The 15,736-nt window shown below is 36.7% G+C and overlaps 1 protein-coding gene across 1 annotated transcript; it reads right to left on the reverse strand.

The window, feature by feature from the left end:
- Positions 1–751: 751 nt before the first annotated feature.
- LOC127117994 (protein LYK5) lies at positions 752–3,165 on the reverse strand. The gene has a single exon (XM_051048126.1). The coding sequence runs from the start codon at positions 2,874–2,876 to the stop codon at positions 948–950; it is 1,929 nt and encodes a 642-aa protein (XP_050904083.1). The 5' UTR covers positions 2,877–3,165; the 3' UTR covers positions 752–947.
- Positions 3,166–15,736: the final 12,571 nt, after the last annotated feature.

Here is a 15,736-nt window from a genome sequence, read left to right on the forward strand (position 1 = left end):
GCAGTGAAGCCTTCTTCTACTCTGTCCCATAAATCTTGTGATGAAGAAAATGTCTTCAATTTAACACACAAGAAATCATAATTTTCACCATTGAAAATAGGGACATAAATAAATGATGATTGAGTGGTGTTGTCCATAGCTTAGAAAAATTATTGAAGTGGATTAATAGTACAAGAGAATTTTTGTCGGAAGTAGTTGGATTTTGGAATAGTAGGTAGGTAATATAATTACATATGATCAACCGTAGCTCTAATGTCACTATTAGTAGTTGATAGTTGATATAAAATAATTGTAGAAAACTATTTAAAAATAAGACTCTAACATTGATTTCTTAGATGATAATTTACAAAGTATTAATTGTCTATTTATAGGCTCAAGTCACCTATCTCTCAATGGTATTGAATGTTTCTTTCTAAATGTTTCATGATATATTAGTATTATGATAGTACTATGTTCTTCTATCATTTCTATATACACGTATACTTTTAGATTATTCTACATTTTTCATACGTATTATAGTGGTAGATTTTTCTACCATTTTAATATACATTATATTTAAGAATATTATAGAATTTTGTAGGAATTTCAAGAGTATATGCACTGTTATGTTGTCCTTTTAATCCTTCCTTTTCACAAAACAATTTGAATTCGAGAGTTAAAATATTTTCCTCTATACCGTTACAAGCACAAGTGATTCTCGAGGCTTCACATAAGTCAATTAAAATATGATGTAAAGTTAAAGAATACCAAATTGAGTACGCAAATATCCTTATTGTAAAGAATAACAAAGTAAAGCTGCCATTTTAAGGAATACAATAATGTGGAAGCTCAAAGTGTGGACTTCTATATTATAATAGCAAAACAATCATCAATGCATGCGAACATAAATATCTGCATGTATAAAGATTAAATAAACTCTAGAACACTTATCCAATGGCACAAAAACATTAACTATCAGAAACTTGGCTAACAGATCTAGACGATGGATCCCAATCCAATGTAGAGGACTGAATCTTAGACAGAACCATGAAAACCTCAGAAACATTTGGTCTTGAATTCAGGTCACGAGCAACACATCTTTTGGCAATCTCAGCCATTGAATATGCAAGATCTAACGGGTATTCACCTCTCAAATTTGGATCCATGAAACCTCTAAGCTTCTCCCTATCATTTTCCCCTTCAAGAACCTCATTCACAGTTGAAGATAAAAGCTGATCTCCCAACAAACCGTTATTCTTGTCACCACCAACAACTTCTCTTCCAGAAAGAAGCTCCAAAATCACAACACCAAATGCAAAAACATCCATCTTTGGAGTAATCAAACCATTCTCAATATATTCAGGAGCCATGTAACCTTGAGTTCCTACAACATGTCTTGTTAATTGAAACCCTTCACTGTCTTCATTCTCCATAACTCTAGCCAACCCAAAATTTGAAACTTTACCTCTGAATTTTCCATCTATTAGAATATTTTCACTTTTCAAATTCTTATGAACATGAGGAGGATTAGCATAGTTATGAAGGTAGTTAAGTGCATCAGCAACATCATATCCAATCTGAACTCTCTGAAACCAACTCAAACACATAGAATTCGAATTCTCAGAGTGAAGCCAATCGTCAAGAGAGTTGTTCTCAGCGAACTCGTAAACAAGATAAGTGTTACCTTTGTAGACACAAAAACCAGACAACCTTATAATATTGGCATGGTTAATCCTCTTCAAAATGTTTATCTCAGAAGAAACATCACCTTTCAGAATCTTAACAGCAGCATCATCACCTTTAAGAGAAGCTCTATAAACAGAACCTTTAATCTTGTTCTCTTCGCCGAAAAACTTGGTTGCATTTTGCAAATCGTGAAACTTGTACTTAGTCAACGAGTCAACCGCATAACGAATCCCCTCAGAAGAAAGAGACGAAGATTGAGTTGTTGAGGAAACCTTCTTGGCGTGAGAGTCCCATAATTTCTGAACCGCCGGCGGTGGTAGCTTCGGAGGCGGCCGCCGCCGTTTATAGAAACAGAGAAAAAATACAGCAAGAATCACGATAAGAAATACAACAACCCCAACCACGACACCGACGATGACCCATTTCTTGGAAGAGGAGGAACCACCACCCGAGGGAGGAGTTTGCGGCGGAGACTCCGGCGGTGAAGCTGCTCTTATTATATTTTTCGGTGGTTCCGTTTTGAGAGGGATTGAAAGTGGTGAGAAAGCGTATATAGGGGAATCAGAAGAAAGCTCGTTGGCATCAAGAATGCTTTGAGGATCAACACTGAAAATATCAGCAATGGAAGAAACCGTTTCACCTCGAGAGATCAAGTAGGTGAGAAGATACTTAAAGCCTTGATCAGTCTGGTTCTTGGTGGGACAAGCACATCGGAGAGGAATAGTCAAGTTGAGACCAACAGAGAGGTTTCGAACTGGGTAAGTATTTTGATCAATAAGAGCTTGACAGGAGGTAAGAGTCTGGTAGGTGTAATTAGCGACAGAGAAATAGGTTTCACCGACGATATTCAAAGTGTAGGTAGAGTTATGTTGGTAGTATTTGTTGTTACCGGAACAGGAACAGGTAACGGGGACGGTTATGACGGTGTCGGCGGGGATGATTTGGAGGGTGGAGATGTTGTTGGACTGAGAGACGAGAGAAGATGAAGAGTTGAGGAGGTTGGAAATGGAAGTGGATGTGTTGTATAGAGAGTTTGATTTGAAAGTGAGGTAAGATTGACATGAATTGACGCTGTTGCAAATGTTGCCTAATGTTGGGGTGTATGTGTGTTCACAATCTGGTTGTCTGAGAGCAACGTATTCTTGTTGGGATAGTGTTTTGGGGATGGAGATTATGAGGATGAGTAGTGTTAACAAGGTTGGGCATGGCATGGTGAAGGTGTTTTTTGATTTGGTTGGTTTAGTGGGTGTGCGTAGTCCATAGATAGAGGTTTAAATTGGTTGATTTGTTTTGTGTGTGGAATTCAAAGAACGCGTTATATTATTTGTTGATTTCTTTGTTTGACATCATCGTTTTGGTAGCGTATGGAATGGGATGATGATGATGATGATAGTCAAGGGGAGGTTGCGAACGGGTCAATAGATGATACTACGTCGAAATTTCTACATTGATACTGGGACTGGGATTGGCGGCTATAACGTTACTCAAGGCGAGTCGAATTAGATTTTTTAAAATAAGATATAATTTAAACAATATATATCATTGATCATAATAAAATTTGAAGAGGAAAAAGATACCCTGGTTTAGACGTCACAGGCATATTCCATACAGCTGACTGGAAGTCATCTTTGTGGAAGAAAGGATGAAACTGAACATTATACTTATCAATTCTTTTACTGAATTTAGGTTGACTATATACACATCGTGTTGGTATTTTTTGTTTGCACGGCTTCAAAATAGAAACTAAATATAGAATATATGACCCCTAAACAAAGTAGTTCTTATTTATTTGATCTTTTCAGCTATGTCCAAAAAAAACAAAATAAAAGGATAATGTTATTCTTATACCAATACTTACGTTACATACTATTCATCATGTTTATACGGTAAATATTATTTATTTATTTTGTGAAAACAGTGTTAGAATTATAAACTACTCTCTCATTCTCATAAAAAAAAATATCACGGTTCTTTAAAAAATGATTAAATGTGTTGATTTTAAATATAAAATTAATATCATTTATTAGTATACTCTTATTAATTATAGATAATATAGTAGTTAAATAAAGTGAAAGCTAATAAATACGTGTATAGTACTGAAAAAATATTAATAAATATTGCATTGATATTGTAAAAGGACAATTATTTTGAGATTGAGAAAAAAATACAAATGAGATATTTTTATGAGACAGAGGGAGTATGATTGGTTTCTTGATTGGTAAGAAACCCGCAAGCGCAGAAAAGAAGAAAACAATAAGAACACAACAAAATTGGTTATAAACTATTATTCTTTACTTTCTCTTTGAAACAAGATTACCATTGTTACAGAATAGCAAATAACCGCTTTCACCCTAACTAGGATTTGCGTTATACAATGATGAGAAACTAATATGCTATTTATAAGAAAACTAACATACTAAACTAATGAGCTTTTACACATAGGCTCATTACATAAGTTAACTTAGAGAGCAAGTTCACTCAAACAATTGAGCATAACAAATAGGCTTAATTCGACATGCTAACAATCCTAGCATACTTCGACTATAACATGTGAACAGTTTTCGACGACATGGTAAGGTCATGTCGAATTGTCGAACCAAAAAGCTACCCTTCGACCATATTAGAGTTCGATACAATATCTCACAGTCTCGAACTTGAAACAAACTCTATAACATCAAGGGAATAAACTAGCTTTATCAACTGCATACAATGGAAAAAATTGCAACTTGGTAATGTCTTGGTGATCATATCAGCAGCATTGTGATCTGACGAGACCTTCAGCACTTGGACTTCTCCACGCTCGATTACTCCTCTGACGAAATGCAGTCTCACATCGATGTGTTTGGTTCACTCACAATAGGTTGAATTCTTCGACAGGTGTATAACACTTTGACTATCACATTCAACAGTATATGTAACACCCAGAATATTGTTAGATTAATTTAAATATTATTTTAATATGATTATTTGAAGGTAAAATGAATTATTAAATAATATTGGGAATTATTATTATTATTATAGATGTTATTTATTTTAATAATAATTAAATAAATAAAATAAATGGAATATGAAGAGTGGAAGGGTAAAAGTGGAAATGGATAAAAGAGGCCAAGGTGAGAACTCAGAGTGTTTTTCACGTATTTTTGCCTCAGAGTCAGAGAAAGGGAAAAACGCTGAAGAGAAAGAGAAGGAAGAGGAAAAGGCCAAAGATTGCTCAGAACTTCCTTCAATCCAAAGAGGTAAGGGGTCTGAACCTTATTAAACGATAATATGCGAGCAATTACATGATATAGGATTGGGTTGTTGATAAATTTGGGGAATTTAGGGAGATTGGGAAAGTTGTGGTTTTTGAGGGAAATTGTCCGATCTGTGAGTATGGTGGCGTTATATACATTGTAATCGAAGTATGTGGTGTATGTATGATTGTTAAATGTTGATATTGGGTTGTAGGCTTAGAAGCCGCGCGTCCACTGTTTCTGCGCTTAAAATCTTGTTTATGCACATAACAGCCAAATGACGTTCGCCATTATGCCTTTGGCGCTCGCCATTTGGGCCTTTTTCCAGAATAAGAGCGTTTAACGCTAATGGCGTTCACCATTAGCCTAACGGCGTTCGCCATATCAGTTTGACAGACAGTTTTTCCAGAATAAGAGCGTTTAACGCTAATGGCGTTCACCATTAGCCTAACGGCGTTCGCCATATCAGTTTGACAGACAGTTTTTCCAGAATAAGAGCGTTTAACGCTAATGGCGTTCACCATTAGCCTAACGGCGTTCGCCATATCAGTTTGACAGACAGTTTTCAGAATAAGAGCGTTTAACGCTAAATGGCGTTCACCATTAGCCTAACGGCGTTCGCCATATCAGTTTGATAGACAGTTTTCAGAATAGGAGCGTTTAACGCTAATGGCGTTCACCATTAGCCTAACGGCGTTCGCCATATCAGTTTGACGGACAGATTTCGCGTTTTAAACTCCCAGATGTGATATCGTTGTAATGTTGTTGTTGTTTTGTTGAGTTGTACGTCATGCTATTAATGATGATGATAACATGACTATATGATGCTGTTGTTTCTATGTTGATTATGATGCATGTTTGGTGTGCATGCATTCATGAAAGGCCGATGCCTAGTGATGAACGGACTGAGTTCCAATGATGTTGTTGACTCCGGGCTTGTTGAGAGGCTTGGTTCCTTATGGGGAACTCGGATTCTATGGTGGTGAATCTGGGAGTAGTGATCCTGTAGTGGTCACAAAATGGGTATACCGAGTCGTGTTGAGTCATGCATGGGTGTGTGCATTGCAATTGATGTGTTGTTTTGTTGATATTCATGAGTTTGTGGATTATAATGATGATTGTGATGATCCGTGTTGACATATGTGCAAATTATTCATATTATATTCTGTCGTTATATTATTGTTTAATAATGTAATTCTCACCCCTTCTGCATGTGTTTATGTTCATCTATGATGAGCAATGTGCAGATAATGAGGAGTAGCTTTTGTTGAGGTGAAGAATAAGTGTAGAGTTATTCTACAGAGTCGAGTCAATGCTCTGGTCATGTGACACCGGGGTTATGGGATTCAATAGAGATTATATTATTATTTAAGTTGTGTATGAAGACTAAATTATTGATATGTTTTGTTGAAACATTTTTATAAATCGTTAATTGTGTTGTTGTCCGCTGCGAAGTTTTATTAAAATAAATGAAATATTTTTATGTTGTAAAGTGATGAGTGTTAAGTTGAATGAAATGTAAACTCTTCTACATGTTGTACTCTGATAAATTCTTTAAATATGTCGTTTGGGTAGAAGGGTGTTACAGTATAAACCATAACATACATCAAAGAACCTAGTATATTAGCATATGGGATGATATTCATACAAGCTCTTTCGACCTCAGAACGGGGACACTGATTTGTACTTAGCTTGAATTGAGGGTTTTTTGGAGTCACAACAGACTTTGAATTCGACATACCAAACTTGTCAAGAATATTTTGTAGGTATTTCTCTTGAGATAAGCATAATTTTGATTGCTTTCTATCTCTTCGGATGTCAATCCCAAGAATGTTGGATGTTACTCCTAGATCCTTCATATCAAACTCCTTATTGAGTTCAGTCTTCATCTTCATTACATCCTCGACATTGTTGCTTACTATGAGAATATCATCCACATAAAGCAACAAAATAACAAATGAATTTCCAGGTCAAAATTTGAATTCAACACAATAGTCGAACTAACTTCTAATGAAATATATGTGTGTCATGAACTTGTCGAATCTCTTATTCCACTGTCGAGGATATTGTTTCAGTCCATATAAAGATCTATTTCAGATTTCACACATAATCTTCCTTACCCTTTTCTGCATACCCTTCAGGTTACCTCATCAGGATTGTTTCATTTAGATCTCCATACAAGAAAGCGGTCTTCACATCCATTTGTTCCAATTCTAGCTCAAATTGTCCCACTATGGCAAGTAACATTCGAATGGATATGTGCTTCACAATAGGAGAGAACACATCATTGAAGTCGACGCCTTCTTTCTGAGTGAAAGCCCTTGCGACCAATCTTGCCTTGTATCTCTTCGACGTCACTCCTTTAATTCCTTCCTTAACTTTGAAAATCCACTTACAGTTGACTAACCTAGCTCTAACACGTTTCTTGATCAGTTCTCAGGTGTGGTTATCATGAAGAGACTTTATCTCATCATCCATGGCCTTCAACCATTCATCCTTATTTCGACTCCTCATAACTTCCTTATAGTCTCTAGGTTCTTCATCTAGAACTCACTTGCAGAAATTAAGGCATAAGCTATGAAGTCTGCATAACCAAGTCTTTAAGGTGGCTTGATGACTCTTCTCGGCATATCTCTTGCCAAAAGGTAGTCATCGACAGTTTCCTCATCTTCCTCAGTATCTTTAACATCTTGTGTTTCTTCTTCAACTTGATCTGGGATACGCAATTCAACATCGACATGTTCCACCTCAACAGGAATCTCTTCGTGTTCCATATCTTCTTCATATATTTGTGCACTTCGACTAACGTCATCACTTTTGTTGAAAGCCATCTCAGCTTCATTGAAAACTACATCTCGACTGGTGATACACCTCTTGTGACCTGACTCTAGGCACCATAATCTATAAGCTTTGACTCCTTCAGCGTATCCCATGAACATGCATCTCATATCTCTAGGTTTGACCTTGTCCTGCCTAATATGAGCATATGTTATGCAGCCAAATACTCTAAGTTTGTCGAGATCTAGTGGATGTCCCGACCAAATTTCTTCAGGTGTCTTCATACCTAACGCAATCGAAGAACATTTGTTTATGATATATGTTGCTGTCAAAACAGCATTTGCCCAAAACACCTTTTTTAACCCAACACTAGTCAACATGCGTCGAACTCTTTCCAAAATGGTTCGACTAAACCTTTCATCTAAACCATTTTGTTGGGGAGTACCGGCAGTAGTTATGTGTCTTACAATACCAGAGGTTGCACAAAAATTGTCGAACACCTCATTGTAAAATTCAAGGCCATTGTCAGTTCCCAACCTCTTGACCTTTCTTCCAGTTTGATTTTTGACCAAAGTCTTCCAACTTTTGAAGTTCTCAAAAGTTCAATCCTTAGTCTTCTGAATGAATGCCCATAACTTTCTGGAATATTCATCAAATATGGATAGAAAATACCTTGCTCCTGAATGTGATGGACACCTCGCAGGCCCCCAAAGATCAGCATGGATGTAATCAAGGGATCCATGTGTTCTTTGTTTTCCTTTATTGAACTTCACTCTGCAAGATTTTTCAAGTACATAGGATTCACAAAACTTCAGCTTTTCTACTTTGTCTCCACCAAGTAGATTTTGTTTCCCCCATTCGACCGACCCCTTTCACTGACATGATCCAATCTCATGAGCCAAATTTTTGTCTTTGACAAAGGTTTCGTGGATGCAACATCTGCAGAACCACTGACAACTTCAGCCTCAAGGGTATATAAGTCTTGTTTCTTCACGCCTCTTAAGATTTCCTTCGACCCCTTCAGTGACAAAAATATATGTTATTAACCACATATTTTTCTGATAGCTTATTAACCAACTTCACTACTTCATTAACTAATAAAATATATAATACTGACTAAGTTCTGACATTAATTTATAATTTGATTAATAAATTTTAAAAATTAAAAAATAATAAATACTAAATAAAATCGGTTGATATTATGTAAATATTAGTTTATAAAATTGTTTAATATTAATCAATTTTATTTTACTATTTATTGTTTTTTAACTTTTAAAATTTATTAATCAAATTGTAAGCGAATTAGAAAAAATTAATTGAATCGACAATCTAAATTAAATCAAAAATCGATTTTTTTGTTTGGTTTTAAAACTGAATCGAACCAATGAAAACTGATGTCGTTTGGTTCGATTTGTTATTTTAGTTTTTAGGAATCGGCAAACCGATGAACTTAAGAAAGGGATGTAATTACGCTCCAAATCTTTTATTTCACCTATTATAAACCCAAATTTTATCTAGAACAAAATTTTTTTTCCCTGAATCATTGCTCTCGCTTCCCTCCACACGTGTTTCTCTCTCTACCGTCGTTCTAATATGTTATGGTCGTCTTTTTGGTGTTCAACTTCTCTTCATTAATTTTCATTTCTTTTTTACCTTTTTTTCTTCTTCTTCAACACAATTTATTTTAGTCTTGTTACAAAATAATTGATGCGTGTTTGAGGTGTGAAACATATTAATTGATGTGTGTTTTTTTGTGTTCTATTTGTTAAACTTTTAAATCTCTTCCCAACCTTCGAATACCAAATGTTAACTTTTATATTTGATAGTGAACTTATTTCAGGATACAATGAAAATCATATCACTGTTTCGTATGGATTAAGACCAATTTGTAATTTGTTTGAAAAAATAGAACAAGAATAAATTATATGAAATGTATTATTTTAAAAAATCATAGCATAAAATACGTCCAAAAAAATGATAATGGAGAATATACTAATGAATATAATATTTGAAAAAAACATTGTAAACTAATCAACTAAACCAAACCAAACCGACCAACCCATTTAGTTTGGTTTGGTTCATTTTTTGAAAAATGTTAAAAACCAAACCAAACCGATAAAGATATCATAGGTTCAGTCTTTTTTTTTACCAAAAATCGATTTACCCCAAATCGATTACACCCCTATATATAATCTTTATTATATATCATTCAATGTGCAAATATGAGCATTGAAAGAAGCAAATGTTTGTGCTCGTTGGGTCATCAATTCGGAGAGTAAGTACGAAAGAACATTTTATAATATGAACATTGAAAAAAAAACAAAAGTTCGTGGTTGTTGGGTCATCAATTCGGAGAGTGAACATAAAAGAATATTTTTATATGGGATCTTCCTTTACGAGCAACACATCTTTTAAGAGACACACCTCATACTCATCCAAAACCTAAAAAAGATGATAAGTGTCTGAATTTTCTCACTTATAAATGCTCAAATCTCTACTTTTCTGATAAATGTGAGACTTTCCCACACTTATTTCTCAATATCTCTGACTCATACTTGTTTTTCTCAAAAGTGATTAAATCCATACACATATTTCACAGCTAAGGTAATTTATAAAAAATTCATAATTCAACTGAAGTTTACTTAACTTCTTACAGCGATGATACAATACAGGTGTTAAGACTAACTAGTAGGTTTGCTGCCTGGTATTATCTAAGTTTGAGTTCAACTAATAAAGAGATAACCTTAAGGGTGGTTCTTCTGATGCAAAGTCTGTAGAACATGATGATTTTCTTGGTTTTAATGGTTCCTTTTTCTATGATGGTAATCATCAATTATCTCAAAGGCTCACTACCTGTAGAAGTCTATCTATGGCCATAGTTGATCCCTTATGGCAACAACATTCTGTTTACCTTGAAGAGAAAAGTTTCAACTTTGCATCACTGCATGGTTTTTATTAACATTACTATAGTTAGCCTAACATAGTTATTTTTACCCTTTGGTAATTAGTTATTTACTGTTATTAGCTTTGTTATCTAGCAGTATATATAAGCTCCTAATCACCATTGTAACAGTAACACTTATTACATTCTTTATTCAATCAAAGGAAATGAGTTCTCTTTACTATTTTGATCCTCTTGTCAACATGGTATCAGAGCTCATCTGAGTTCTGGTAGCCACCAGTTGTAACCGTTTTCCCCAACTGAATCTTGCTTCTTTTTTTCTCTTCTCGATTCATCCCTTTCCTCTTTCTCCTTGAAGGTGCATCTATGGCGCTCCAGAACCACATTGATTTCTCCACCAACTCTGCAAACCCTTACTACTTGCATCCGAACGAGAATCTGGCGTTGATTCTTGTTTCGCCGCCGCTAACCGCCAAGAATTACCATACCTGGTCACGTTCGATGCATATCGCGCTGATTTCGAAGAACAAAGATAAGTTCGTTGATGGCTCTCTTCCAAAGCCTCACGTCTCCGATCCGATGTACGCGCCATGGATCCGATGTAATACGATGGTATTGGCATGGCTTCATCGTTCTCTCTCCGAATCCATTGCTCGTTCTGTACTTTGGATTGACACTGCTGCAGGAGTTTGGAAGAATTTGCGCGTTCGTTTCTCACAGAGTGACATCTTCCGCATTTCCGATCTGCAAGAGGATCTATATCGCTTTCGTCAAGGAACTCTTGATGTTTCAGATTACTTCACTCAATTGAAGGTTTATTGGGACGAATTGGAGAATTATCGTCCTCTTCCTTACTGTAAGTGTTCAATTCCTTGTTCTTGTGGCGCAATTGAATCTGTTAGAGCCTATCGTGAACAAGACTTTGTTATTCGATTCCTAAAAGGCTTGAATGAACGTTTCTTGCACTCCAAATCCCAAATCATGATGATGAACCCTCTCCCTGATATTGAACAAGCTTTTTCATTGGTTTTGCAACAAGAGCGAGAACTGATTAGCTCTAACCAAAATTCTGCTACTGAAGTTGCATCTGAATCTGTCGTAGCTATGCAAGTTAGCTCTAATCACAACAATTCCAATAACAAAGGGAGTTACTATAAGGGAAAGGGACAAGGTTCTTTCAAAGGGGGTAATCGCACATGCACTCACTGTGGTAAGAACAACCACATTGTTGATAACTGCTTTGAGAAGATTGGTTATCCTCCTGGGTACAAGACACACAAGCAAAAGAATCCCTCATCTCAAGCCAACAATACCTCAAATGTTGTTGTTTTGGAGTCTGCTTCACAAGGCTCATCTGCACAGTCCACGTTTCAATTTACTCAGGAAATGTATCAAGGCATCCTTGAAGCCCTTCAACAGTCAAAATTTGGTTCCCAACCAACAGTTAATGCTGTAACAACTGCTCCTTTTGCTATGCATTCTCCTGCTGCTTCTTCCCAACTTGGTAAGCCTTCCAATCTTTGGATATTAGATACTGGTGCTACTGATCACATCACTTTTGATCTTTCCTTTTTTACTACATATCAAAATATTATCCTTGTTTCTGTGTCTTTACCAAATGGCTCACAAGTCTTGGCTTCTATTTCGGGTAGTGTGGTTATATCCCCATCTATCACTATCCACCAAGTCCTCTACATCCCTTGTTTTCAAGTGAACCTAACTCTGTCACAAAGTTAGCAAGCACAAATAAGTGTCATTTGCGTTTCACCACTAACTCTTGTCAAATTTTGCAGAACCATTCCTTGGAAACGATTGGTACAGCTAAGCTCCAAAGAGGATTGTATGTAATAGATACTGCCACTAGTTTTTCTTCTTGCAATTCTATTTCCTCTGCTTCTTTTGAGAAATGGCATTCGAGATTAGGTCACATTTCTGAATCTGGTATGCAGATCATCTCTAAGCAGTTTCCTTACATACCTTGTAAAAATAATATGACACCCTGTGATAGTTGTCATTTTTCTAAGCAAAAGAAATTACCTTTCTCAAATAGCATTACCAATTCTGCATTTCCTTTTCAAATATTGCATGCTGATGTGTGGGGGCCCTTTGCCACAACTTCTATTTCTGGACATAGGTATTTCCTTACTTTAGTGGATGATTACTCTAGGTTCACATGGATAATTCTCCTTAAAAAACAAAAGTGAAACCAAAAATTGCATCATTAATTTTGTGGCTTATCTAGAAAATCAATTCAATACTTCTTTGAAATGCCTCAGATCCGACAATGGGACTGAATTTGTCACCTTAACTGATTTCCTTAGGTCCAAAGGTATAATTCACCAAAGGTCTTGTATTGAAACTCCACAACAAAACGGCATAGTTGAACGTAAACATCAGCATATTTTAAATGTTGCAAGATCCTTATACTTCCATGCTCATATTCCCCTCTCCTTATGGAGCTTCTGTATTCAACATGCTGTACACATCATAAACAGAATTCCTAGTCCCTTGCTTAAATTTAAAACCCCTTATGAGTTGCTACACAAATCACCCCCTACCCTTCTTCACCTCAAAGTTTTTGGTTGTTTAGCTTATGCAACAACTATTCAAGCTCACAGGTCAAAATTCGATCCCAGAGCAAGAAAATGTGCCTTTATTGGCTACAAAGATGGAACCAAGGGTTATACCCTCTATGACCTCCAATCTCATGATATTTTCCTTTCACGAAATGTCATTTTCTATGAGGATACCCTTCCATTTCAATATCTATCCAATCAGTCTTCTTCCCAAGAGTCCCAATACATTCCTATATCTGTTGGATCTTTGGACATTGATGACATCTCTCCTTTATCCAATGGTCCCTTACATAATGCCAACGTCAACCCTACTGATGCAGCCCAAAACCCTGCAGACCTAAACGTTGTGGACCAAAATTTGGTTCCTCTCACCTCTGTCCCTGCTACTATAGCAGACCAGTCACCTGTCACCTCTCCACCAGTTAATTCTGCACCAGTTCACACTTCTGCCCCACTTCAGTCACCTATAGGTGGTCCTCACCCTACCTCACCTTTAGCTGAACCCAACTCAACCTATATTCCAGCTCTTGCTAGTACTGAAGCTAGTACATCTATCCCTCTTAGAGTCTCAAATCGTATTAAAAGACCTCCAAGCTATTTGCAGGACTACCACTGCAATAATATATCTAGATGTACTAATCAAAATTCCACTTCTATTGCTTATCCTCTTTCATCTGTTTTGACTTATAATCATTGTTCTCCTGCTTATAAATTGTTTTGCTGCTCTATTTCCACTAACATTGAGCCCAAAAATTACACCCAAGCTTCCAAGTTTGACTGTTGGAAGGAGGCAATGAATGCTGAGATTGCAGCTCTAGAGGTAAATAATACATGGACTGTTGTGGATCTTCCTTGTGGCAAGACTCCAATAGGTTGCAAATGGGTGTATAAGATCAAATATCATGCTAATGGATCCATAGAGAGGTACAAAGCTCGCCTTGTGGCCAAAGGCTATACACAAATGGAAGGGGTGGATTATTTTGACACTTTCTCTCCAGTAGCTAAGATGACTACTGTGCGTGTTTTATTAGCTCTTGCTGCTGTTAAAGGATGGTTTGTAGAACAATTGGATGTGAATAACGCCTTTCTTCATGGTGACTTACATGAGGATGTTTACATGACACTTCCCCCTGGTTATGCTACAAATTCTTCGAAGGTATGCAAACTGAACAAGTCACTCTATGGCTTGAAACAGGCTAGTCGCCAATGGTACTTCAAACTCTCCACTGCCCTTGTGTCTATGGGATGCAAACCCTCTCAAGCTGACCATTCCCTCTATGTAAAGTCTCATGGTTCTTCCTTTACAGCTTTACTTGTTTATGTTGATGACATCGTCTTGGCAGGTACATCCCTTGAGGAAATTAAGTTTGTCAAACAGTCTCTTGATCAACAGTTCAAGATCAAAGATCTTGGCCAACTCAGGTTTTTTCTTGGCTTAGAAATTGCTCGTTCCTCTTCTGGTATTTTTATAAATCAACGGAAGTATGCTCTTGAGCTCCTTGAAGACACTGGGTTCCTTGGTGCCAAGCCTGCTCCTGTCCCAGTTGACCCTCACACCAAACTGTCAGCTACTGATGGTGATCCCTATGCAGATCCATCCGGCTATAGACGCTTAATTGGCAGACTCCTCTACTTGACTCACACTAGGCCTGATATCTCTTTTGCTGTCCAACATCTCAGTCAGTATGTTTCCCAGCCCTTAGTCCCTCACTATAATGCTGCTACTCGCATTTTGCGTTACTTGAAATCCTGTCCAGCTAAAGGCATTTTCTTCTCCAGTCAGACTCCATTGCAACTGCATGGTTTTGCAGATTCTGACTGGGCTTGCTGCCCCAATACCCGACGGTCTATTACTGGCTACTGCGTATTGTTTGGCACTTCCTTGGTCTCTTGGAAATCTAAGAAACAAAATACGGTTTCTCGCTCTTCCACTGAGGCAGAATACCGTGCTTTGGCATCTTTAACATGTGAGCTACAATGGCTTCAATATTTGTTCAATAATTTTCAGGTCTCTTTTTCGCAACCGGCTTCGGTTTATTGTGACAACAAGTCTGCCATTTACCTTGCTCACAATCCAACACTCCATGAGCGTAGCAAGCATATAGAACTGGATTGTCACATTATTCGGGAAAAGTTGCAGTCCAAGCTGATTCTTCTTCTTTCTGTTCCTTCAAAATCGCAGCTGGCTGATGTGTTTACCAAGCCACTTCATTCTCCTGCCTTTTCATCCATGGTGTCCAAGTTGGGATTGTGTTCCATCCACCATCCAACTTGAGGAGGGCTATTAACATTACTATAGTTAGCCTAACATAGTTATTTTTACCCTTTGGTAATTAGTTATTTACTGTTATTAGTTTTGTTATCTAGCAGTATATATAAGCTCCTAATCACCATTGTAACAGTAACACTTATTACATTCTTTATTCAATCAAAGGAAATGAGTTCTCTTTACTATTTTGATCCTCTTGTCAACAGTTTTCTTTTTATGGAACCCTATTTGTTAATTTGGATTTTCATGAGGTGGATTCTATAAATTAAATTTTTTGACTTACAAGTTAACATGTTGATGCCATTCCATG

This window comes from Lathyrus oleraceus, chromosome 2 (genome assembly GCF_024323335.1).
Source record: "Lathyrus oleraceus cultivar Zhongwan6 chromosome 2, CAAS_Psat_ZW6_1.0, whole genome shotgun sequence".
Lineage (NCBI taxonomy): Eukaryota > Viridiplantae > Streptophyta > Magnoliopsida > Fabales > Fabaceae > Lathyrus > Lathyrus oleraceus.